The sequence below is a fragment of the Prionailurus bengalensis genome, chromosome E4, assembly GCF_016509475.1.
Source record: "Prionailurus bengalensis isolate Pbe53 chromosome E4, Fcat_Pben_1.1_paternal_pri, whole genome shotgun sequence".
Lineage (NCBI taxonomy): Eukaryota > Metazoa > Chordata > Mammalia > Carnivora > Felidae > Prionailurus > Prionailurus bengalensis.
This window is the reverse complement of record NC_057360.1, coordinates 41,699,252-41,724,595: the sequence shown is the minus strand read 5'-3', so window position 1 is coordinate 41,724,595 and position 25,344 is coordinate 41,699,252. Positions and strand designations below refer to the sequence as shown.

Sequence of the window (25,344 nt, the reverse complement as noted above, 5' to 3'; positions counted from 1 at the left end):
AATGTTTCACAACCATCTCTCTCTCTCTCTCTCTCTCTCAGAGAATCCCGATGTGTAGCATTGATTTCCATGGTAGAACTTCTCTCACCGTGGCCGATTTCAAACTACCAATGTGATGTCACTTGAAAGTGTTGTCGGGAAAAACAAGCACTCAGGGGCCCGTCACCGTATACTACATCACGGATGCGAGTAAGTTCAAGAACTTATTGGTTACTAGTAAAATAATTGGGAAGTCATGAGTTTGAGTATTTATTACATGTGCTTTCAACATCATATATCTAAATGCGAGCTTGTAATGTAATCCTGAATAAAAGCCCTGTTCAGCCACTGGCTTACGAAAGTCTGGGCAGTGTAATAATTGGTTCTGTAAGCCTCGTAGTAAGAGCTGGCTCCCGCATGTCATTGCTTCTCCCACTTCCCCCTTCTTTTTCTCCTCCTCCTCCTCTTCCTCGTACATGACTTCCCGGCATTCTGTGTGGGTAGGACGGATGGCGAATATGGGAGTGAGCTTTGCTCCAGACGCTGCTATTTTCTGAGTCAGGAGCCATAAGGTGCTAAGGAAAGAGAATGAGAAAATGCAAATTTGGCTACTGCGGGACGCTTTCGCGTGTGTGTCTGTGTGCGTGTCTGTGTGCGTGTGCCCGCGTGTGTGCACGTGTGTCTGTGTTTCCGCGTGCACGTCTATATGTCTGTGTGTGTGTGTGTGTGTGTCTGTGTGCATGCACGTGTGTGTGTGCGTGTCTGTATGCGTGTGCCTGCGTGCGTGTCCGTGTGTCTGTGTGTATGTCTATGTTCCCGCATGCACGTCTATACGTCTGTGTGTATGTGTGTATGTGTGTGTGTCTGTGTATCTGTTGTATGTGTGTCTGTGTATCTATGTGTGCGTGCATGTGTGTGTGTGTGCGTGTGTGTGTGCATGCGCATGTGCAGCCCATGGGGGCAGGGGGCGGGGGGTGAGTTTTGCAACTGGATCAGGGGGCCGATTCCGGCCTGGATGACAGACCACCGCGTGGAGGCGAGGCCCGCACCCTTCCCGCCGCACGGGGAGCGGTGAGCTAGCAGCAGCGGCCGGTGGGGAGGCGAGGCAGGCAGAAGTAGGCGCTGGGGAAGAAGCCCAGGTTGATGGGATTGCCGTCTAGGCGGATGTCTTCCAGCCGCCTCCGGCTGTGTTTGTGCTCCTCAGTGTCACAGAAGGCGTCTTTCTGCATGGTCTCTATCATGTTATTCTGGAAAGAACACATTGACGGCTGCCAAACCTCCCCCTGGAGAGTCTGCCCCCAGGCAGCGCCGAAGGCACGGATCAATCCGCTCTCCCCACCAGCTCCCCTCTTGGGAGTGGAGAAACCGAGGCACATGAGGCCGAGGCCACGCAGCAAGGGGTGAGGAGAGAAGGCCCGTGGAGGATGGATGTGGAGAGCAGAGAGGGAGGAGGAGGAGGAGGAGACAGAGGAAGGAACCAGCTGCCGGTGAGGTGGGGTGAAGGATGCTGAGGGACAGGAAGCATCTTCGGAAGGAAAAGAAGGCAGTCGCGCCGAGGCTGTGGGCGATGGCCTGGGCAAGACCTCGGCTCCAAGCCTCCAGTAAGCTCCCTGGGAAGGAGACCCCACCGCATTCTCAGGATGCCCCTGGGCTCTCTGCAATGCTCTTGGTCTTGGGGAGGCTGCTTACCTGCAGGTGCAGTGAGCGCAGGCTGGGGGGCAGGGGCCCGGGGATGGAGTCCAGCAAGTTGTCAGCCAGGTAGAGGAACTGCAGCTTCTCTAGCCCCTGGGGAGGAGGCAGAGGGCATGGGAGGCTGGCAGGGGTCGTGGGACCTGGCAGTGACAGGTGCCCAGCGGGGCCCCAGTGTTCACTGAGGGCCTCCTGAGCCTCAGCCACGTGTCAGGCTCGGGCCTGGGTGCTGATGGGATGCCCAGTCTCTCGGGAGCTCACAGGCACTAACTCTCACCAGGGGCAGCAGGAGAGCTGCTGTCACTGAGGTCTGGCAGCTGGGGGAGCCTGCCGGAGCTGGTAATGAGGAGCAGCGAGGGGTAGGCGGGGGAGAGGGGGCGCGGACGGGGTGGGAGGGAGGTCAAGGGGCCATCCCAGTTCAGCCTCAACTTTTCCCAAATGAGAAGTCTCCAAATCTGGTCCTGGAGTGGCTGTGAAGAGAATGTTCTGGAAACGTCTGGAGCGGCAGAGTGAGAGCCGCAAGCACACGTGAGGCAGGCTGAGCGGGTGCGTGTGGCAGAGCTGGGCGTGAGCCCCTCCTCGCGGCCTCCCTGGCACCACTCCTGGAGCTCTCAGAGCCCCGTTGAGGGGGCAGTCGCAGGGGCCACGTTTGTGCCTCGGGTTTAGCCCTTTCCAGCACGAGTGGCCAGCCAGAGATCCATCAGATGGATGGATGCGCTCGCAAGCACTTGGTCAGAGAAAATCAGTTAGTAGTGGGCTTTTTTCCAAAGCCCACTTTTTTCCAAATTTTAGGTAGGGTTAGGGTTGGAGCCAGCACGATCGCAAGTCACAGCACAGCCTAGGTTTTAGGGGCGTAGGTGCTGCGGGTGCCGAGAGGTGAATGGGACAGACGTGCCGAGAGGCCATGTGCCGGAAGAGGCGGAGGGAGAGCTGCTGACTCTCATTTCTGGTGCCAACCCCCCTCCCCCATTTCCAGTAACAAGCCCATGAGGCCTGCATTTCCTTTTCCTGGAAGTTCTTGGGATGGCGTGTCGTAAGACACCCTCCTCTGGAGTCAGAATCAGTTTCTTGAAACCAAAAAAAAAAAAAAAAAAAAGTTTAATAAATGGGAACAGATGAAGAAAACGGGGTTTGATTTTCATACCCAGGATAGTGTTGGAGCAGGGACATCCCATGAGGGCAAGGTTGTGTGTGTGTGTGTGTGTGTGTGTGTGTGTGTGTGGTTGTGGGCATGCGTGGCAAGTGGTAAATGGAGGACTTTAGGCCCTGGCTCACCCTGAAGGCTTCGGGCTGTATTCCGGAGCTCTGGAGCCGGTTCAGGCGGACGTCCAGGACCTCGATGCCAGCGGGCAGCATGGGCAGAGCCGCCAGCTGGTTCTCTGGGAGGATCAGGTCCCGCAGGGCAGGCAGCAGGCGGAGGGCATCATCATCAATGGAGGAGATGGAATTGCTGGAAAGGTCGATCTTCTTCAGTTTTGCTATGGGGTATGGGGGAGAATACAGAAAGTCACGAGACGCGCTATCCTTCCTGGCCCTTGCTGGACCTACCTGTACCCTGCCCCATCCTTTTAAAGATAGGCAATGCCAGCCAGTTCTCCACCCGTGTGAGGTCCAAGCCAGAAGAAATGACGTGATAAACCAGGGCCCCCTGGGAAAGCCCTCAGATTCGGCCATACTTTCTCATGGAGTTCTGTCCTGTGTGGTGGCGGCCCATGGATATGGGTTTGGTAGAAACCTTTGTAGGGCAAGACCCAATAGGCCCACCAATCCTTAGACCCATCCCACCCCCACTCTTCACCATTAGTTGACACAAAAGGACGCCATGGCCCGGAAGGCTATGGGATTTAGTGGTAGCATCTGGATTTGAGCCCAGGTTTCCTATCTGAGGCAGGGTATAAGGCATAGGAATAACATGCCTTGGGAATGTTAGGAATAGGAATAGGAATAGGAATAGGAATAGGAATAGGTATAAGGCCTAAGGAAAACACGACAAACAAAAAATGGATAAATGGCGTCAGTGCTGTGGAGAGTCGACGTAGCCTGGTCTTGTCCAGAGGCCAGGAGGGCACAGAGCTGTAGTGGCTGGGAATCCTGAAAATGGAGGCCTGATCCTATCTTCCCCTTCCCCGCTTTCCAGAGCTTTGGGGAGAACAAAGGTGGGCGGGTCACTTCTGTTATCCAACATCTTCAAGGAAAGGAATCAGGGAGACTTGGGGCTATTTCCATTTGGTAGCTGGGGAGACTGAAAACTAACAGGGAAAGGCTAACACAGGTGGGACGCTGTGTGACAGCTCGTGTGGCTGGTGCCCAGGCGGAGGGCCCGTGGGCTTCCCTCCGCCAGTCCTGCCTTCCTCCTGTGCCAGAGCATTACATACTCAGCCCTTTGAAGTCTCCAGCTCGGATCCGGCTGATGCGGTTGAAGCGGGCGTACAGGTAAGTGGTTGTCTTGGGGAGAGGCGGGATGCTCTCCAGGTCAGCATCGTCACAGTACACGGAGGAACCAAGGCACACGCATACCAGACAGGTAGGCAGGCCTGGCTCAGCTGCAAGGCAGAACACAGGGAGACCCTTCTCAGACGGCCTTCAGCCTCCGGAACCAGTGGCCCTTGCCCCAGGGAGTGTCTGAGCCACGGCTAGAACTCAATGTCGCAATGCGCTGAGGCAGTGCCGTGGGCTGCCCCCGACCCGGCCCTCAGCCCCCAACCCAAGAGGAGCAGATCCTCACCCAGTTGTCACCCAGTCTCGGCCCACTGGTCCTCTTATCAGGCCCCAATCCGATGCAGGTTTTCCCGGGCCTGTGTGGGTGTTTCTAGGACATCCATTGGTCTTTTTTCCATAGGGGCTCCTCTCTGGTCCCCAAAGGCACAATGAAGATAAACTAAAGGCAGAACTAGGCGAAATGGCTAATGGTTGCTGGTCCTGCCATCTGCCTTGTGGGCGAGGAGTTAGACACGTTCCGTCTGGCTCCGAGAAGCAGAATGAAGCCACGACGGAGTGGACAGTGCTTGCCTAGGATTCATTTCCCATTCTTATGGTGTCAGCATCCCAGGAAATAGCTCTCTCCTGTTCTCATGCCATGACCGGTGGTCATTAGACATAAGTCAGGCCTTCAAGCCCAAACTGGCTTTGAAAAGTTGGGACGGCTTTGCTGGCTCATACAACTGACTGGTTCAGGTAGTTTCTGTTACTTGCCACTACAAGAGATTACGGGAGGCCACCGCTCATCCAACTCAAGGGCGAAATCTGTTAGCAGGGACACAGCCCCAAGATTAAGAGGCAGCTTTTCTTTGCAGGCAGTGACCACTATGGGTGGAGCCGAGAGGACCTCAGGGCCCTCCTTAGCCCAAGGCCTTGAATGGCAGATCAAGCCGAGGCCTTTTATGGTCTTTTTAAGCCTGGGGTTCTACAGCTCCGAGAGGTCATGGGTTCCTACGGATGCCCGGATACGCTAGATCCATCCAAGGCAAATATCTCAGGAGAACAGGAACCAGGGACAAGCAAGTCAGGAATTAACTGCATCCCTCCTCTGCGTCAGTTTGATCCCCAAAGAGTGCCAACCCCTCATTGTCAGATGTGCCGGTGTCCCAGTCTCCAGGAGGGCATCAGGGAGGGGAAGAGAGCTGCTAAGGGGGAATTTAGAGCCGAAAAGCAGTATGACTGCTTCATCTGCCCCCATGCCAAGTGACAGCCACAAAGTTATTTATTCTCCTCTACAGGCTTTTAATTGTCTCTAATCTAATTACCACTCAACCCGCTCCCCTAGTGATGCTGTTAATTAAGGTAGGGTGGCTTTGCTAGGAAGAGTGGAGTTCTTGCTTTTCTTTTTTCTTTTTCTTTTTCTTTTTTTTTTCTTTTTGGCCTCCTATCCAGCAAAAAGCAGTAGGGACAGCTTACAGTAAAGGTTACAGTAAAGGTTAGCTTTTAACTCTCCCTTACAGTAAAGGTTAGCTCCCGACCCTTCCCTCCCTACCCCAACCGCACTTTACTGTAGTAGCCCCAGGGCTGGGTCATGGCTACATGGCCCATGACCTATGCATACTGAGACCTGTGACCGTGAACTCACCGTGGCTGCTTGGGGAGCCTGGGAGGCCCAGCATAGTAGGCTTGGTCATGGTGGGCTTGGACGAGAGTGTCCTTGGATTCACCGTGCTCTGAGTGGAACCGATCCTGGTTGGAGGACCCAGGCTGGATCCTGCTTTGACCTGGAGACAGAGCACGTAGCACACAGTAGGCCAGTTATTGGCTTTGGACTCTGGGGACCTCAGTGACCAATTTCAAACTTACAAAGAGTCACTGTGGAGAAAAGGGGGAGGGAGGAAGGGAACTTCTTAAAGAGCATCTGGTCCAGTATCTTCCTTACATGGAGGAGGAAATGGGCCCAGAGAGGAGAGCACCAGGGATCAAGGAGGCGGCTGGTGGCCAAGCTGTCCAGAGCTGGAATCCATATCTCTGGATCGCCCAGGCCGCCATGCTTCCTCTTGCTCAGCACTGACTGAGCTCACGCAGCCAACGGGTGCGGGCTTCAGATCAGCCCCTGCAAAGGCCAGGAAGTGCTGAGAAAGAACTTCAGACTAGAAGACAGAGCAGATGGGGTTTGGAGCTTCTTTTTCTAGAGAGAATATGAAGACATCGCTGACTCCCACCCAGTGAGACGTGGCTTATGGTCTTATGTGACGGCAGGCGCTACAGATGTATGACTTCTATGGGGGATCCCGTCAAGTTTACTAGAAGCCGACAAAGAAACTGAACTTTTGCTGTCCTCTTTCTTAGCATTATCTACGTGATAAGTTCCTACGGAGGGACAAGAATTTCCACCTCCTGGAGAAAGACGTGGAGGCTTGAGATGCCTGCACTGTGGGCAGCTGGAGAGGGGCCAGGCCCCTGACACCCAGTTCCTACAGGGAACACAGTTGGTCTGCCGTGTGCTCCTTACCTCAGGGAGCTGGTCCCCATAGTCCATGAGCCCTTCATAGTCGCTCAGGTCAATGACCTCATCGTAGTTGTCCAGGTCAGGGACGTAGTTCCCCAGATTCAGGACCGTGTAAGAATCTCCTTCCTCGTTTGTCGGGTCTCTCCTCTTCCTCCCCTTTGGGGGAGAAGCTGTCCCTGCTTTTAGCAGCACCAGGACCAGCAGGATCTGGAAAGCCAGGAGCTTCATAGGGACCCTGGGAGGAAGTGGCAGCAGAAATGAGGAGGAGGTTAAATCACGTCGGAGCCCAGTCCTGGGGGACGGGCAGGAGGAGGGGCAGCCGTCGAAGAGGCAGGGTTCTCTCGGGCTTTGTGGGAAAGACTCACTTCCCACCCCGACACTTGCCGACTCCATGTCGTTATACACTCAGTGCATCTATTGCGTGTGCAAGCCCCCTAACGGCTGGGGCTCTGTCTAGGGGGCTTCTCCTGCCAGCCCCTCCCACCGCCACCCAACTTCAGTGCCTGTGGGCTCTCACACACGCTGAGTTTCGCTCACACAGTCACGTGTAGACACCTGGCAAAGGCTGGTTTACTCATCTCATGCAAGGCTCCCTGTCTGCACACCTCCCTACTAATTAGGCATACACTCGTGCATTTATACAAATGTCCTAACGACCACACGCGCAGAGTACCATCATTAGTCACCAAGCTAGGTTTAGAGAAATCTCATCATCAAGGAGCCTTGCGGCTTTTTAAAAGATTATGCATCCATCACACATTTGCTCAACAAACATTTATGGGGTGTCTGTTATGTTCCGGGCACTGGACTCCTCTCTGGAGGTGCAGAAATAACCAAGGCACACCTAGCACGCTCAGAGTTCATGCTTTTCAAAACTGACATATAACGTAAAAAGAACGTTAGTTATAAAATATACTTCCTAAATGCAGCTTTTTTTTTTAATGCAGCTTTAAAAAAAAAACGTTTACTTGTTTGCAGAGAAAGAGAGAGAACCTAAGCGGTGGCGGAGCAGAGAGAAAGGGGGGACAGGGGACCCGAAGCAGGCTCCCCGCTGACAGCAGTGAGCTCGACCTCAAGAACTGTGAGATCATGACCTGAGCCGAAGTCAAAGTCGGAAGCTCATCCGACTGAGCCTCCCCGGGGGCACCCCTCAATACAGCTTTTTAGAAACAAATGATCACAGGAACAGAAAGTGTTCTTTGCATGTAGTTGGGGGGGGGCATGTACACATCTAGAGAGTTCCCTAGATGTCTGCGTGTGTGCACCAGTGATTACGTGCGTGCGTGATGAGCACGTAAGCAGAAACGTCTGCGCGAGTTCCTGCACAGAGGCACAGACGGGTCAAGGAATGTGTGTGGTGCGGGTGTGAGGGAGCCGGCGTGTTTCTGATAGTGCAGCTGCAGAAATGTCTAGCACGTTTGTCTCCTTTGTGCATTTCAGCTGGGCCCAGGGTAAGCCCTCTGCAGTGGCAAGAATGATTTTTTCATCAGAGCTTTTGCCCCCCGAAACCCCAGCGCCCAGCAGCCCCTTCCAACTTCTCTTGCCCAGAGGCTGCGACTCCCTCCATCCCCCTGCCCCCCACCCAGTCCCTCCCAGCCTGCACCACAGCCCCTCATTTGCACACCAGTCTCACCTCAAACCTTGAACCTTACCCCACACAATGCTGTTTCCGAAGGAACAGAGCCTCACAGCCTCCGGAAAAGTAGGGACTCTGATGGAAAGGTCGTCTGCAGTGGGCCAGGGTAGACAGCGGGGTGCTGGCTGAGGCCAGCGTGTGGCCAATCAGACTTCTCTTCTTGCTGGTGTCCAGCTGTTCCCCCTTCTCCTTGCTCAGCGGGTCCCCCATCCTATTCCTTTGCTCGGTGGCCGGGAATTTCTCTCTCTCCCTCTACCTCCTCCACTGCCACCCCCACATGTACCGCCCCCCCCCCCCCCCACCTCCCACTCTCTTCTCTCCTCTTTCTCTGTCTGCTGCTTTTCTCCTTTCCAGGCCGCTCTGAGGGGGCTGGCAGTTCCGACTCCCTAAGGGAACAGACAGCAGGTGGGGGGAGCATTCAGAGGGATGGGGCTTGACTTTCTTGCTTTTTTCCAGATGGAACCCGAAGATTCGAAGAGGCTGAGTTAAGGCACTCTTGACCACACCACCATCCACCACCTGGAGCCCCAACATGGGGCCGTAACTGCCCTAAAGTCACCAGAGGGAGGCAGTTCAAAGAGAAGGTGAACGGGGTTGGGGCAGGATTTGAAGACCCGGCTTCAAGTTCTCCAGTGATGATGACAATGATGACGGCAAGGAGGACACAAGGAATTCTCTCAGTCCACTGAGGGTGGACCCTAGAAAGGAATTCCTGATCATGAACGCCAGGAGGCATTGTGTGGGGTCCTCAGGGGGCCGAGAAGAATCCTCTCCCCCCACCCCCACCCCCCACCAAAGATGTATGTATCAGGAGAGATGCTCTTTTCCTTGGTGCCTCAGGCTAAGGGGTTCCCCCGTATTCTGCCAGCCTGCGTGCTTGCCTGGGGGTGGGGGGTTCTTCCTTGCTGCCCCTTGCTCCCTACTCCCTCCCACCGACCACATACTGACTCCTGGCTGTGAAGCTCCCCGACGATCATCTAGTCCAAACCACTTACCCAACAGAGAAGAAACCGAGGTCCAGCTGGGTGCAGTGACTTGCCCAAGGTCACACCGAGCCAGGACCAGGGCTTAGATTTCTGACTCTCGGGCCAGAGAGTTGTCGTTTGTTCATATGACCCTGCCTCTTGTCACCTCATCCCCCACCCCCCACCCCAGTTCTGAGATCATGTGCCTCGATGCCCTCAGAACAGATGGCCTTGGCAGGACGCATCTCTGCCCTGGCATACCAGGTGAAGGGGCAGATCGAAGAGCCTGGCCCAAGGGCCAGTGCTTGGCCTGCAATGTTCCCGGGCACCAGCTGGTGTGGAGGAGGCATCCTCCAGCCCGAGGACCCGGTCACCGAAGATACGCATGTTCCTGTGGCCCTGGTAGCCCACCATCTGGAGAGAGTCACCAACGGGGGCTCTGCTGGTGGAGGGAGAGATAGCCCTGGAGCCAGCAGGGTGCCCAGGAAGCAGATGGCACATTTGGCATGCTGTCCTCCCCCACTTTCTCTCCACAGCTTTGCAGGCGGAGACTAACCCTCCCCCATCCCAGACCCCAGTCAGGCTGGGCTCTGCCCCACCCCCCCCATCCCACGCCATTAATTCCCTGCAAGCAAGGCAAATGCGAATGTTCATTCATTCCCCTTGCCGCCTGCTCCCACTCTCCCCACTTTCTCCGTGACGGCTCTGGCCCGCGACTGTTCCTCCCACACGCTCTGCCAACTCGGAGGAGGAGGCGGCGAGGCCCCGCAGCCTGAGCCAGTCTCCTAGGGCGCACGCGCCGGCTCCCCCACATCCCGGCAAAGAGCCCCCTTCGGACTCAGGAGTCCCATCCCAGACCCCGTCCCAGCTTCCGGTCCCGCGTTTACAAGCTCTCCCTCCACACCCTCTAGTTTCCGTGCATGTGTGTGACCCGTGGGAGCCCGCTCACCGTCATGCGGTTGTGGCACACGGGGAGGGCGGTGCAGAGGCCCTTCTAATCCCCATGTCTCATTAGGAGAAGCACAAGGCATGCTGATGGAAAGGAGGTGGCAGGCAGCGGGGACAGGACTCTGGCCAGTTGACCCCGTTGCTGCCCCTTGCATGGGCGGGGGTGGACATTTCAGGAACCCTCCTGCTTTTTTGGACAACGTGTATATATTCCCTGCTGAGGCAGGCCACTCTGTGACCCTAAACACATTCCTCTTCCTTTCTCGGGCGCGCGCGCACACACACACACACACACACACTGCAGGTTTTATATACTCCATGCCTTCCTACCTTTTGGCTTTTCTCTCCTGGTTATGTGATTCCCCCTCGCCCTTTCCCCCACCGTGCAAAATCTGATTCCTCCCTTAAGATCCAGCTCAAAAGATAGGAGTCCTTCTGGCGTCCCTCCACAGGGGTAGAGGCCCTCCCCACCATGCTCTTTGTACTCTGCCTTGCTACGAACACTTAGGACATGGAATAACTCCAAGGATTTCCCCCTTTACCAAGCTAAGAAGTCCTCAAGGGCACGGACAAGGATATGGCCTACCCTTAATTCTGAGCTGGGAACCTTGCACACAGTCGATGTCCACTGAACTAAAGCAGGTATTAAGGGGTGAGGCAGTTACCTGGCAGCTTTCGGCCTAAAGAAAATGGTGTAGGCCGGGAGGATCCCGAACCCACTTCTGAAATCGACCTTCTATCTGAAGGCAGATTTCTGGGCACCCGGTTCTTGCCCTTCTGCGTGGCCTGTAGAATCTCTCTTCTCGGCCCTTGATATAGCTTTGCCACTCTTCCGTGTTTGTTAACTACATCTCCGCAACTAAACCGGAAGTTTTCCTTGGTCAGGAACGGTGACTGTTTTGTGTCTGTCGGTATCTGGCTCAGTAACGAGCCTGTGGGAGGCCCCCAACAATTTGATATCTGCGGGTTGAAAGAATCCAAGCCTTTGGGCTTCAAATGTAACTCTCAGACTGCCGATCTGACTTTAGGAATCGTGTTTTCTGACCGTTGTGAGTTGGGGAGAAATTGGCCGAGAAAAGGCGTTGGAACGGTTTTCTCAGAGTTTCTTAGGAATCAGATCCTTTCTCCACCCATCATCTCCTTAGAGCAGGTAAAGGGGTGGGCGGCGGGAGGAGAAGGGTGGCAAGATAGCTCCAAGGCGCTCTTGACGTGTTCACACTGTCAAGTTCAAGCAGGATATTTTTCATATCGCTTTATTTCCTCTGCTGTGAAGCGTGTTGGGATGTAGAAGTTGTTTCACAAAGTTAACATGGTTTTGGAGAAAGAACAGATCTATGTAGAGTAACCTACACACCTACTTACACACCTGGACGCGTAGATGTCAATGGCACTGAAAGAATGAACTTGTGTGTGGAGGAGGGGCTTCCTCAAATCCTAGGGAAATCCCTTCTGGCTTACAGCTGCAGGGAGCAACGGAGGAAGCAGACTTAATCTAGACGGGCCGATGGGATGATGCCGATTGTGTTGCTGCTGGAGCGAAACAGTTTAGGTTTGCAGGGCCAGAAAGGACCCCTGCCCTCAGGGGAACCACAGGAGCTGTGCTCCCCCTGAGGGCCCCATGAGAGGGGCTGAGGTTTGCAAGGTGTGAAGGTGCAGAAGGGGGGCTTATCCAGGCTTAGCACGAGCTTGCTTATAGCCACAGTGATATACTGACTTCAAGCAGGAGCCTTGGAGAAACCAGCTGCCGCTAGGAAGAATGAGGCAGTTACATGGGAGCACAGCAGGGGTGGGGGGCACGGCGGGGGGAGGCTATGATGAAATGGGCCCCGTTTTCCGTAAATGAGCAAGAAAGACGAGATCAAGTACAATGGGAATTTCTTGAAGTTAAGGACCCGGCTTGATCCAATTTCTGAAACATCTCTGGAACTGGGTGGGCACGGTGTCTTACTTATTTCTAGAACATTCACCTCCACCAACATATACACTAGAGAGCTGTAGAGGGGCCGCGTCCCCTGGAGGGCGGAAGGGACAGAGGATGGGAGCAGGTCCTGTGGGGCCCAGGCTCTGCTTGGAGGCCGGTCAAGCCCCTCACTTGGCCCAGGCAGGGAGGGTGGGGAACTGTGAGGGGAGAGACAGTCCAGGTAGGGAATAAATTACTGCAAGGGAAAGGGATAATATTAGATAATTGGAGCATGGTTTAAAGAGTGGAGCTGCAGACTAGAGCATGAATGCTGGAGAGGCCTCGGCGCACAGATGTGGGGACTGAGGGCAGAAGGGGCCGGCAAGGTCAGACAGCAAACAGGAACGAGCCATATCCTCACCTGCGTTCCTGAAGGTTCCCACTTGTGCTCACCCACGATAGGAATCAGCCCCTGGCCTCAAGGCCTCTGTACCTTCGCGCCCTTTGCATCCCAGAGGAGAGGGAGACTGTGCACTTCCCCCCTGGCTCTTCAAGTTGGAACCTGAGGCCGGCTCCTTGACTTCGTGAAACCACCCCAGAGAGAGGCGAGGGGGAAGACGGGAGCCAGCTGTGACCTGTACCAGCCACCAGGTGTCACTGATGCGTCTGCCTTAGAGGGGGAAGCCAATTTGAACTTGTGGAGGAGGCTTCTGGGAGATTTCCAGGTGCTCCGCCTCTCCCAGAACACTTTCTCGTGAACTGCTTCCGGGCTTTGGAGAGGCTTGGGCCGTCCACACTGATTGAGAACAGATGGCGGGGCAGGGCTAGTGGCTCTGCACCCTTCCCCGTGGACACTGTGTTGCCTGAGGCCTAGCCTCATGTCTAGATGGGCAAGGGGCTGTGGGACCATCTGCACCCACAAGGGCCCAACCCCAGGGCTCTTGACTCCCTCCCCTCACCCGCTGGCCGATACCTAGTTCTTAAAGCTACTTTCCTGGGCTGTTCCTCCCTGTCCTTCCTCTGCAAAGAGCGAGGCCCGGCCAGAAGGGTGTGTGCTGAGGAGAGCCCCAGCTATCCCTGTGAAGAGACTGCCAGATGTGGATCCTTGCAGGAACCCCGACCCTCTGCCCTCCTTCGGCCATTCCCTTGCATTTCCTTGCCGGAGAACACAGGCGGTAAAGAGCCAGCACGATGTGTGTGGTGTCAGTGGGCAGGGAGGTGGGGTGGCAGTGTTAGAAGGCGGGATCCTTGGCTAAGGGGCCTTCTGGGGCCGGAGCTGTCCATCATGGCGGCGTCTCCAGCAGGACTTGCCGAACCTCACCTCTGGGCTCCTCCCGACCGTCTTCGGCTTGCTTTGGCCAGGACCAAGTTCCGCCGTCAGTCCATGGCCCGGACTTACCCAGCAGTGACAGGGAGGAGGAGGACAGAAGAGGATGTGAAGTCTTTAGCTCCTGGGGCTAGAGGTTTGGGTGTGCTGTGGGTGTCTGTGAGCGGAGTGAACCCCATCTAGCCCTTAGGCGTCTTGCTCTAGAAGCCGCCGGTGCAGCGGCGTGTGTTGGCTAGGCCCTGCCTCAGGAAGGTGGGACGAGAAAGGCAAAGCTGGGAGCAAGAAACAAAGAGAAAACGAATGGTGGGCACCGGCACGTGGGCCACTAGCATTCAAGTGCGCTCAGAGGAGACCCAGGGGCAGCGTAAGGCCTAAATGACCACGGATTGCAGCAGGCGGAAGCACATCATGAGGTCCAGTGGGATGGGCGGCTTCAGGTGGTTCCCGTCCAGCCTCAGGTAGCGCAGGTGTGGCACGTTCTCCAGATCCGAGGAGAAGTCATGGAAGGCGACTAGATTGTTGGGGCAAATCTGGGTCCCATTGATCTCTGTGGAGGAAGAAGGGAGAGAAGTCAGCCAGCGAGGTGGGTGGGGGGTTGGGACACACGGGGCTGGAGGCAAACACGAGCAAGGAAGAGGGGAAGGACAGCTGAGGATAAGAACCCCGGGCTGGCCGCTGTCAGCGTGGGGAGTCTGCTTCAGATCTGTCCATCTCTCCCCGCCCCTCCCTCTCCACCCCCTCCCCCCACTCTCAAAAATAAAAAGAATAAAATAGAATACATAAAAAAGAAATTGAGTTCTCTTCTCTGGGATTGGCTGACCTTGGGGAGCCGTGACCTTGGGTGAATGGGTTTACTCTATTCATTTGCAGAACGAACTAAGTCAGAATCGATCAACCACTGTTAGCGGAAATTCACTCTGCAGAGTCCTGGAGGAAGTAAACTGCGAGCTGGACCTTCACACGTGGGTGGGACCACAGCAGGTGGAGACCTGGGGGATGGTGTTCTGATAGAGTGACCTATTCTGATAGAGTTGCAGAGGCCGCAAAGCTCACGGCGACGTCCGACATCCGGGAGTAGTAAATGGTACAATGAGATGCGCCAGGGCGATAAGCTGGGCAGGCAAGCAGTGGCCACGCTGTGGTCGGCTTTCCAATGGAAAACGAGATTCCACCTTTGCTCAGATGACATCGGATATGTCACCTTCCAAATGAATTTCTTAATCTCCCTAAACCTTGCCTCTTTCATTCATCATCATCTGTGGGGTCAGCATCATTGTTGCTGATGTTGGTTTCCTTCTTCCTCTCAATTCCTCATCAGAGTAGCAGAAAGAGCCCCGACAGACGTGGGTTTTCTTCCTATGGCCGCTGTGACTTTGGCCTGTCACCTTGCCACCCTGACATTTCGTTCAAATCCGCGAAATGGGGACAGTGGTACCTGCCCCTCACCTCCGATGAGAGAATGCCGGTGAAGGCATTTTGCACACTGGAAAGGACGGGGCAGGTGGCAGCATTAAGATCATTGCTGAGAACGTGGTTATCACACTGACCCAGGGCTCACCCCGCCCATTCTGTCTGTCAGCGACACGGGAGACAGGCTGGGGGTAAGGGGTACCTGTGGAGGGGGTGTGATTTTTCGGACTTCAGCCTCAAAAGGCTGGTTATCTGCTAGCCGCCTGCTCTTCCATAACCCGATCGAAACCTGTGAGCCCTTTATTGAAGTATTCTTTCTGCCTGTTTTCCCGACCCATCTAGCTTTCTGGGGGTAATGCATGCCATCAGCTTACTACCTGCAGGATAAAATTAGAGTTTCCCCTTTTCCTGAATTTGTTTTTTTGCAACCTTTGAAAAAGCCCTCCCCTAGCGGTACCTGGGTGGCTCAGTCGGGTGAGCGGCAGACTTCAGCTCAGGCCGTGACCTCATGGTTCATGAGCCTGCCTGGGATTCTCTCTCTCCCCCTCGCTCTGCCTCTCCCCCACTTGTGTTCACTCTCTTTCTCTCTCAAAATAAATAAACTTAAAAAAGAAAGCCCTCCCCCACTTTCTGTAATTATTCCAGATGAGTGAATGAGACTGGTCTCCCATTCATTTGTTTCAAGATTGTCGAAATTCAACGATCTCCCTCTCATTCTTGGGCTCGGAAACTAAGGATTGCTGATATGATTTCGGGGCTATGTCCCTTTTCCCTCGGTCCCCTTCATCCCATAGCTGCTGCGTTCCTGGTATGGATGTAGCCTGGTTTTATTCAAGGACCAGATGGGATTCTCCCTTGTTCTTAAAGCTTTCTGTTGATGGCTCTACTCGGACCTGACATGTTTGATCGAAGCAAAACTGGGACTTCCAGCCTCTTCTTCTGGGCTGTGATTTTTATCCAAAGCCCAGGATCCTAGAAGTGCAGCCGAGGCAAATTCTGCCTGAAATGTACTATCTTCTATGACTAAATAGTCCAGCCTTCCAGATAGATTCAGAAAGAGCCTTCACACTGACATGTTTCTCTGGCTGCCACTTTTTTTTTTTTTTTTTTTTTTTGCCAGCTGCCTATCCTGAGTATGCGGCTGCCAGTCTGTGTACATCTTCAAGAGATTCTTCTAAACCTCGTTTTAGTCTTGCTATCACAGCTTCTGCGGCAGACAGGCCCAGGACATTTCAGGGCAGGCATTTAAATGTCACCGTTCCGCTTTCACGAGAATGTCCATGACTCTATTCCGTGTCAACCCTACCACCTGTAGATCCGGAGGGCAGAGGAGCTGGGGCTAACGAGAAGGGACAGAGGAAGACAAGCTGTTACCCTCCAAGCATGGTACTCTAGGCACGTGATGTTAACCTACCAAATCCTCATATCGACTTTGTGACAGAAAGTACTATTCCCATTCTCACTTTACAGATGAGAAAACTTCTGTAGAGCTGACCTCTCTCTTCAAGGTCATACAGATAGTAAGTGACACGGTCAAGATTTGAAGTCCAGTGCCAAGTGGGGTGCTTTTTGGCTCCACCTCCTCCCCCCCAGTGCTCCCAAGAAACGGTTGAGGCAACAAGAACCTCCCCTTCCCTGGCTGTGGCCGTGGCCGCGGCCCTGCCCCACCCCCACTCACTCTCTATGCTGTTGTTGTTGAGGTACAGGTGCTCCAGATTGTTGCTGATGGCGGGCACGCTGCTGATCTTGTTGTGGGACAGGTGGAGCACCAGCAGATTGGAGATGTTGAAGGAGTTCTTGGGCAGCCCTCTGTCTGACAGCCTGTTGTAGTTAAGGCGAATGAAGGCGAGGTTGGGGAAGCCCTTGAAGTAGCCATTAGGGATGGTCTCGATCCTGTTGCTGTCCAGGTAGAGCTGGTGGATGGCCGCGGGGACCTTGGGTGGCATCTTTCTCAGGATGTTGTGGGCCAGGTTGAGTTGCATGAGGTTCTTGAGGCCCTGGAAGGTGTCGGGCTTGAAGACGCCATCACTCAGCTTGTTGTGTTGGAGATCCAGGAGCAGCAGGCTCTCTAGCTTGCTGAAGACGCCAGGTGGGATCCTGGAGATCTGGTTCTGGCTCAGCCTCAGCTGCTCCAGGTTCCGGGGCAGGGCTGACGGCACCTCTTCGAGCTGGTTCTTCTCCATGTAGAGGAAAACCAGACTGGGTAGTTTCTCCAGTACCTTCTGGTCTATCTTGCGAATTCGGTTGTTATCCAGGTTGATCCACCTCAGGCCCGTGGCGTTCTGGAAGGACTCCACTGGGAGCTCAGTTATGAAGTTGTTCTGGAGATAGAGGTAATGGATGCGGGGTGGGATGACGGGGACCTTTCGAAGGTTGCGGCTGTCACAGTAGAGGGCAGAAGGGAAGTCAGAGGGGCAGTAGCATTCCCGGGGGCAGTCAGGGAAGATAGATGGAGGGCCTGGTGGGAGGGGAGGGGGCAGGTCTGTAGGCTCTGATGGCTCATGGGGCTGAACAAAGCCGGGTGTGGGCCTGGGTCTGGGCCTGGGCCTGGGCCTAGGTCTTGGGCGTCTTGTCAGCTGGCCTTGGGCCACTGAGGCCAAGATGAGGAGAAGTGGGAGGATCCAGCAGAGGGATGACCTCATGATCCAGGTGATGTACCTGCAGGGAGGAGACACATGAGATCATTAGCCATCTGGGCCTCCATAGTCAGGGGCCCTGTGTTGGTGGCTAGAGTTGGCCAGGATGGGTGCCAGGGGGGCTGTGGGAGGGGCCTGTAGAAGCACTCTTCATTTGCCCGTATCCAGCAGATGGGAAAATAACAAGGGCTTGAGGGTCCAGACCCCTGGCCCAGAGGCCTAGCTGCTCAGTATGTTAAGCCTGCTCTGGCAAGGGTGAGCCATCCTTACAGAAAGCACGTTGGCTGTGAATCGGGAGCTCTGGGGCTTGCTGGAGAAGACCTTAACCCTAACCTACCCCTAACCCCTAACCTTAACCCTAACCCTAACCTCTCTAGCACTCGGTCTCCCTATCTGCAGCAGGAGAAAATCATCCTTGTTCCTGTAAGAGGGATGTTAGGAAACATAGAGTCCTAAGTGTTCCATCTGGAAGCGTCCTTAGAGATCCCGTAACCCAGTGGTGTTCAAACTGTGCCTCTGTTTCTGTGGAGCACCCCCAAGGGAGGGAGACCGAGTGGGCGGATCTGAGGCACCCCACCTCACCCCCGTGCCAACCCGAGCAGTCCCTTTGTTTTCAAATCTGTTATGTATAGAGGACTGGCCAAAGCGCGTATTTGAAAGAAGAGTTGTGTTGCTAAAAATGGTTTGAAATCCACCAATCAAGCCCAGACTCCACTGTTTACAAAAATTAAGCACTGGAGGGAAGAAGCGGTGTGCCAAGCAAGGGCAGGAAGCTGTTTAACAGCAAGCCCAGGACAAAGACCCAGGTCTCCTGCCTTCCAGAGCAGGGCTCGTGGAGGTCCTGGAAAGGAAGGAAAGTGCTGTAGACACGCTTGTATCTTGTGTCTGCCCCTGCTCACTCCTTACCCCTGTGCTCAGCGCTGGTCTTTGCCAGCAGGAGGCATACCAAGAATTTCTCCCCAGATGTGGAGGCTCCTATGAAAATAAACAGGGAAGGGATCAAAAGCTGTGGGGAAATCACTTTCATTTCTTCGGACATGATACTGCTGCCCCCATATCCACTGGAGCTGGTGGTTTTGAGACAGGATATGAAGAAGAACTTCCCGCTAGCCTCTGTGACATAGCGGAGTAGGTCACTGAAGGATATTTGGGGGTTGTGCTCCCAGTGGCTCTGATGACCCTTCAGAGGGAGTCACGTGGTTTGCGTTGACCTAAGCTGGAGAAAAAGCAATAGACCCGGGCTGCAGACAGAAAGTGGCAGCTCCCACGGGCTTCCTCCCCTCCCCTGGCTGCGAAGGGGGCAGGGAGGGGTTTCCTGTTCCCTCCCCTCCACAGGGCCATCAGCCGTAGGACACTCCCCTCTGGTCTGCAGCCAGGGTCCCAGTTCCCACACTGCTTCCCCAGGCCCTCCTTGCTGATTCCTCACAACGCGGTGGTCTGTCCCTCCCCTCCTGGGGTCTGGGGCACGGGGGGACAGGCTTGCTGGGGTCCTCTGAGCTAGAGCGGGCTGCCGAGTGTCCCCAGCTGCATCTGGACCCTGGGATCCCTGCATCGGTTCCAGGCCTCTTGCTGTCTTTCCTCTGAGCCCACATCAGCTTAGACTCCCCCCTTGCATGCTTCTTGCTGGCTTTGCTCAAAGGAAGATGATAGAAGCCTGGCACCAGCTGCTTCGTCCTGGGCCAGGTGCTCAGGAGGCACCGAGGGTGACAAGAAATAGGAGAGAGGGAGAGAGGGCAGAGCTCAACCCTGAGGGGCGGAGGGTGTCTCCCTTCACCTTTCACACACACACACACACACACACACACACACACATACAGGACACCTAGTCTGCTCTCTCTCTCATGCACACACGCACACGCACACACACACACGCTCCCCTCTCTGTACCATACACCTATGTGTATGGTCCACATGCCATGTGCGTGCGTGCCTGTCCTTACATAGTACACTGAGAATGGGAGGGGGGTAAAGGGAGGGGGAAGGAAGGAGGACAGGAAGGGAATGAGGGAGGGAGGGAAGACAGATGAGCAGGAAGGAGGTAAGAGATTGCCCTGCAGCCTCTGTTGCCCTCCACCTCCGTCCAGAGGGGTCTCTCCCCAGGCAGGCTCCTCCAAGGGGGTCCACGGGGGCCATTTCCCCGGGCCTCCTACCACAAAGAACCCCACAGTTAGATTCTTGACGTTAGCTCCAGCTGAGGATCCAACAGTCCCCAAAGGACTGGAAAGAGAAGACATTCATTGTAAACTGAACTTGAGTCTTGCTGCCGGGGCCCGTACCCCTTATTGACTGATGATTTATGAATTAACAGTTCACTAGCCCTGTGCTTTTCTTGAAAATAGCACAGTCATATGCATTTCAAGGGGGTGGTTCAAGGGTCCGTATGCTAAACACAAACATTTTTTAAAGCCCCCAATTTCGTGACCCTTTTTGTTTTGACACGTCTTTATTTTCCAATTACCTGGAAGCTGGAAATGAGCAAAAGGCTCCCCAGCACTGGCTGCGTGGGGCTCCCTATTTCCCCTCCTTGCCCTTGTCACCCAAAGCGTCTACCAGGTACTGGGCCCCGAGTCATGCAAATAAAGCTGGTCCAGAGCTTGCAGCAAAGATCGCTCTTCTCAGAGCCATTAGGAGGTTTTAGGGGAAAAGTTCTCTGTGCCTGTTCCGTGGAGAAACACTGGATGGATCTGTTCAGCAACCCTTCTCTTAGCCCCACGGCTCAACCACTCTGTGTGTGTGTGTGTGTGTGTGTGTGTGTGCGCGCGCCCATGCTTCTTTCTTGAGAAAACAGAGCTCATTTCTAAGGCTTTTCTCTTTAGGCAACGCCTCTTCCTGCTGGAGCCTAACTGTCCAGAGGGGGAGGTCCCGACAGCTCAGCCATTGCCCTGGCAATACACAGCGATGTCTTACGTCCCCCAAAGCAGAATCTGTGTGACAGGGTGGAGGTCCCTAGACTCCAAGGGAGTCGTAACCCGCCCCCCCAACCCCCAACAAAGCCCGAAGTCACACTTTCTTATGTTCCTGCCTTCCAGAGCCTTCTGTCCAATCAAAAACTCCCTCAGGGTGGGTCATAAGGGTGCGTGATTTTTAAATTTCGTATGCTTTTGCAAGCACACCGCCCCAGCGTTCTGGGCGTTTCGCAGCGTTCTGCTGGGCTGTGTTCACTGCTTAGTCAATGGGCGCCTGTTAACCAGCTACAAGCACTAACCTCCCGCTGTCCTGGGCACGGGCTCTCAGAGACCTGCTGCTTCACGGGGGCAAAGCCCAGCCCAACATTCACTCTCTCCAGTTAAAAACATTTCCTACGAGAGTTCTCATTTGGAATTTCAGTTCCAAGTATTGGAGATCTGGGCTTGACTTCTGGCTCGGACCCTCCTCCCCAGGCGCCAGGCTCCTCATGTGTGTGGGGATGAAATGAAATCACACACACGCAGGCATGTCGTAGAACATTGAAATCTCTACAAGGGGCAGGGGTTTCACATATTCATCTGTTTGTTTATAAAAGAGTAGGTTCTCTAGGGAAGCTCTGATTTTTAAAGTGAGATAGCCCGCATCCCTACCTAGCTCCTGAATTCATTCATTTAAGGCTTGAAACCCAGGACTAACGTTGAGACGCAGGGCAGGGCTGGGTTGAGGTTCGCGTGGGTTTGCCAAGTCAGTAAGAGCAAGTTTAAGGGTAGTTGGCTTTGCGTGGAGAGTGTGGGATTGGGGTCGGCCTGGAAGTCAGGTTGGCCTGACAGAAGAAGGTTTACTCCACGCTACGGTCGACCCTTGAGCAACACGGGTTTGGATTGCGCGGGTCTGCTGATGCGCAGATGTTTTTCAATATATCTATGTACAGCCCTGTAAATGTATTTTCTCTTCCTTCTGATGTTTTAAAATAACATGGTCCTTTCTCTAGCTTACTTCATCGTCGGAATGCAGCATATAATACATACAGCATACAAAGCATGTGTTTATCCACTGTTGGTTGATGTTATCGGTGAAGCTCCTGGTCAACAGTAGGCTCTCAGTAGTTAAGTTTTGGGGGAATCAAAAGTTATATGCCGATTTTCAACTGTGCAGTGGCGGGGGAGAGACTGGCACCCCTAACCTTGAGTTTTTCTAAGGGTCAACTGTACTCATTGGTAGTTTTTTTTCTTGTCAGATTTCCTGCCTAGCTGGTCACCCCTCAGCCTCCGTGGCTTAACCCGGCCAGCATCCCTGCCGCGGAGAATGGGGGTGCCCCCTGCCCCAGGGCTGTGCCCATTGGGATGACCCTCTTTCTTCGCTTCCTTCTTTCCGTTCTAAACTCAGACATTTGAAAGCTGTCCTCCCCTTTTCTCTTTCCGAAGCCCAGAAGGACGAAGTCAAGAGAATCGGGTGATCATTTGTGAACAGAGGAGTGAGACAGCCTCAGGCTGCCTGTACCCCTTTTAAGGCCTCCAAGTAGGGCTGTGTGGACTTGTGTGGTCGTCAGGTGAGGAAAGGGCTGTGGAGGCATGATGAATTCAACACACTATTGATGCAGCTGGGGGTGAATCAGAATACATGGGAGCCTGACTGGGGCGCTGGGGAGGGAGATTTGTGAATTCTCAGCCCATCTTCTGCTACTTAGCTACGTGGCCCTGTCCTCAGCCTCAGTTTCCTTATCTGTAAAATGGAGATAACAAGTCTTCCCTATCCCTCTATTCCTCACTCAGCTGTTGTCAGAAACAAGTGTGATAAGCGACTTTAAAATGAACCACAGATCAACAAATACTAAAAATAAATATAACACTATTATGGAGAGACCATCTGTCTCCCCAGCGTCTACCACAAGGCAAAGTGTAAACACAATGAAGTTTTTTTGGTCTGAGGCCACTAGTCCAGAAGAGCAAGTTTTCCATTCCAAGGGACTAAGGACAAAATGGGACGGGATGACGGTCCTCCTCTGACAGCCTGTCGCCTCCCCGTATCCTTCGTTCTGCCTCCCTCTCCCGGTATCTCCACCCCCTGAAGAAAGCCTAGAAGAATCTGTCTGATGCCTTCAGCACTTCTATCTAGATCTGGGTCTCAACCCTGCAACTCTTCGGTTGCTCAGCTGGATACCGTGGGCAAACCTCCCACCTCTACCAACCTCCAGTGTCCTCATCTGTAACGTGGGCACATTAACCCCTTCTTAGCAGATTGCTTTGAGGGTTAAATAAGTAAATGTGTTTAAAGTGAGTGCTCAGTGAATGTTAAGCTGTTGTTGACATTTTTTCGAAGCAATGGGGTCTCTTTAACTTGGCCAGAGGGCAACCCTGCCCTCTACCCAAAGGTAGGGATTCTCCCAGGTGGGTACTGGCTGGTGGCTTTCCCCCAGCTCTTAGACACCCAGCAACCTCCTCCCTTGGGGTCCTTGAGACCACACTTGGGCCTTAGAATCAAGTATTTGGAGACCGTAGAAGCTCCCCAGCCGCCTGGGGGAAGGTTCACTTTGTCTTTCCAATTCACTAACCCCACCTGAAGTCTTTCTAGAGCAGGTGAAGGGATGCTGACCAGGTAAGGTACAGGCTCACTTCTTTAGCAGGCCCTGGAGCCCCCTGTGATCCATGACTTCCCCTCCCAACCTCTTGCACCTGGCTTTTTGTGGCCTCTTCCAGCCTTGATGTGCTTCCTTCACATGCCCCATAAGTGGGGCTGCCCACCGGGGAGGTGAAGGGGGAGTGCAGAGCTTGGTGTTCAGCCCATCCTCTGAGCACATCGGAACAGACAGCTGTTGGGCAGGAGGAGAGGGGATCTAGAAGGGATGGGGAAGGGCCCAGTGCAGTGCTCAAGCAGATTAGCAAGTGAGAGGACACATAAGCTCTTTGGAGCTATTTTGGGGGGAACTCTCTTTCTGGAAGGTTCCCTATGATATGGTTGCCGCAGCTTGCAAGGAAGAGGCCCACAGCAGATCTTCCCTGTCCCTTCAGGTGCACGTTCCCACTCCTCGGAAGAGGGTGGCCCATTCAGGACACCCTGGAGGTCCTCCACCGCCGGTCCTTGTCCAGGAAACCGCACAGCCCTTCTGCCCAGCTAACACTGCCCAGGCATGGGTCTCTCTCAGGCCCCTCATTCAGGTGCTCAAACCCTAGCTGACCATCAGGATCCCCCCGAGTATTAAACAACAGTAGATTCCTGGGTTCCATCCCATAGGTCTATATTTTTAGTAGGCTCCCCCTCCCCCACAGGTAATTTTGAAGATCGACCACATTTGGCAACCCTGATCTGCCCACCGCTACCTGTCCTGGGAGAGCACTCTCTCTGCTTTTGTAGAGGCATAAGGTGGGGGGAGTTGTGGAGGAGGGGGTCCAACCTACTAGGAAATGGGACCCATTCGATTATCCACTTCAACCTCCCCCTCCCTGACCGATGGAGGAATTACTGTCTTTTTGCCCTCTGCCACAAGGACCCCTCGCCAAGCTGGGATGATTTTGAAGTTGCTTTAAAGAGAAATCTTCTCTGGCTGCCCACAGGGAAAAAAAAAAATCAATGAACTGTCCCCAGAGCTGGGAAGTAGGACCTCCAAGGCTTAGAAGCTGGGTTGCTCTCTTCCCTTTCTTTCCAAAAGCCAAGTGGTTTGGACCAGAGAGGGAAACTCAGAGCTATTGGGAAGACACCGTGCAAGTTGGAAAGGCACTTTTTTTTCCTCCCTCCTACCCAATTCATTTCTAAAGAACGAAGCAACCCTTCCAGCGCCTGCCCTGGTTCATCTCCTCCCTGCTCGGCCTCACTCAGGACACATGATTTTCTTTTGGCTCTGCTATCTCAGTGGGAGACCCACTTTCTCTTTGCTCTTACAGCTGGGGAGGCATGTGAGAGGGTGAGAGACAAGACGGAGAGACCGAGAGAGACAGAGGCTGAGTGTGTGTGTGTGTGTGTGTGTGTGCGCTGGCACCAGTCACTATGTGGTTTAGCTCTGCACGTCGGATGCAGTCAGAGAGGGGACGGACAGGACACCTTCATATTGTGTGTGTATTGACGTGAGTGTGCAGGGAAAGTGCGGTCTCCCTGGGACGTGTGTGCGCCTGTGATGGCCCGTGACAGTATGCGAAAGGTGCAAGGAAATGGGTTCTAGAGTCGGGTTTCCATAGAAACACCTGAGGTGTAGGAACACTGTGTGCAGCCTAACTCCCTGTGCGACGGCAGACATCGGCGCCCACAAGGTGTGACTTTTGCATCAGGCAAATACGTAGGCACGGAATGAGGGAGAGAAGGTAGTGGAGGAGGGCGCAGAAGAAATGGGGAAGGCTAACTGGAGCTCATTTGAAAGGCAAAAAGGTGGGAGGAAGGAAGGAGGCAAGGAGGACGTAGAGACCAGATCAGTAACATCAGCTGGACAGAACAGGAGGGAACCTGCTGGAGGAAGGGGTCTTTCCCCCCCGCATCTCCCCACTGGGCTTACCTGCACACACCTGCCTCTCCTCTGAGCTGTGGGTTTATTCCCCAGGCAAGGCTCCCCCTCTTCCTCCCCCACCCTTCGGTGGAGCTGTGGCAGCAGAGAGCCAGCTAGAAGTTCTGATCTCCCGGTGGTGCCTGCCCGCTTGTGTTTGCCTGACTTTGCTTGTACCAGATCCTAGTGGGGTGGGGAGGTTAGGTTAGGGGGAGGGATGGGCAGATTGCAGGGAGGGAGGAGAAGGAGGAGGGAGGGGAGGGAGGGAGGAGGAAGGAGGGAGGGAGGGAGGGAGCTTGGGAAAGGAGGAATGACAACAATAAAGTCTTTATTTGGCAGCCAAAACTCCCAAAGACTTCATCCACACACCATGCCCACTAACGGACTCGTTTTTAATAACATTTCCTTCTGTTGCTGCTGCTTCTTGGGGGGGAGATTGTTTGACCCGTGTTTGGAAAACAAGCCAAATGAACAGAGGAAACAGGCATGAAAAGCAACCTCTGTACAGGCCACAGCTGCATAGCTGGGTCCAGCCCCAGCCTGTTTCAT

At 54.2% G+C, this 25,344-nt stretch overlaps 2 protein-coding genes across 6 annotated transcripts; both read right to left on the bottom strand.

The window, feature by feature from the left end:
- Nucleotides 1-236: 236 nt before the first annotated feature.
- Nucleotides 237-8,468, bottom strand: OPTC (opticin). 4 transcript variants are annotated; one of them, XM_043569119.1, is made up of 8 exons: nt 8,251-8,462; nt 6,602-6,833; nt 5,732-5,870; nt 4,044-4,211; nt 2,944-3,146; nt 1,669-1,764; nt 1,029-1,226; nt 434-554 (listed from the first exon to the last, which is right to left on the bottom strand). In XM_043569119.1, exons 1-7 carry the CDS (start codon nt 8,442-8,444, stop codon nt 1,056-1,058), a joined length of 1,203 nt encoding a protein of 400 aa, XP_043425054.1. In that variant the 5' UTR covers nt 8,445-8,462; the 3' UTR covers nt 434-554; nt 1,029-1,055. The 4 variants fall into 4 exon arrangements, with proteins under 4 accessions (XP_043425055.1, XP_043425054.1, XP_043425053.1 ...); XM_043569118.1 differs by having other exon boundaries at nt 434-1,226; XM_043569120.1 differs by lacking the exons at nt 1,029-1,226; nt 1,669-1,764 and having other exon boundaries at nt 237-554; nt 8,251-8,465.
- Nucleotides 8,469-11,384: 2,916 nt separating this feature from the next.
- On the bottom strand, nt 11,385-24,982 carry LOC122476459 (proline and arginine rich end leucine rich repeat protein). Of its 2 annotated transcripts, none has more exons than XM_043569123.1 (3): nt 24,808-24,982; nt 16,463-17,442; nt 11,385-13,921 (listed from the first exon to the last, which is right to left on the bottom strand). In XM_043569123.1, the coding sequence occupies exons 2-3, from the start codon at nt 17,424-17,426 to the stop codon at nt 13,746-13,748; spliced, it is 1,140 nt and encodes a 379-aa protein (XP_043425058.1). In that variant the 5' UTR covers nt 17,427-17,442; nt 24,808-24,982; the 3' UTR covers nt 11,385-13,745. The 2 variants fall into 2 exon arrangements, with proteins under 2 accessions (XP_043425058.1, XP_043425059.1); XM_043569124.1 differs by having other exon boundaries at nt 24,818-24,974.
- Between the last annotated feature and the right edge of the window lie 362 nt (nt 24,983-25,344).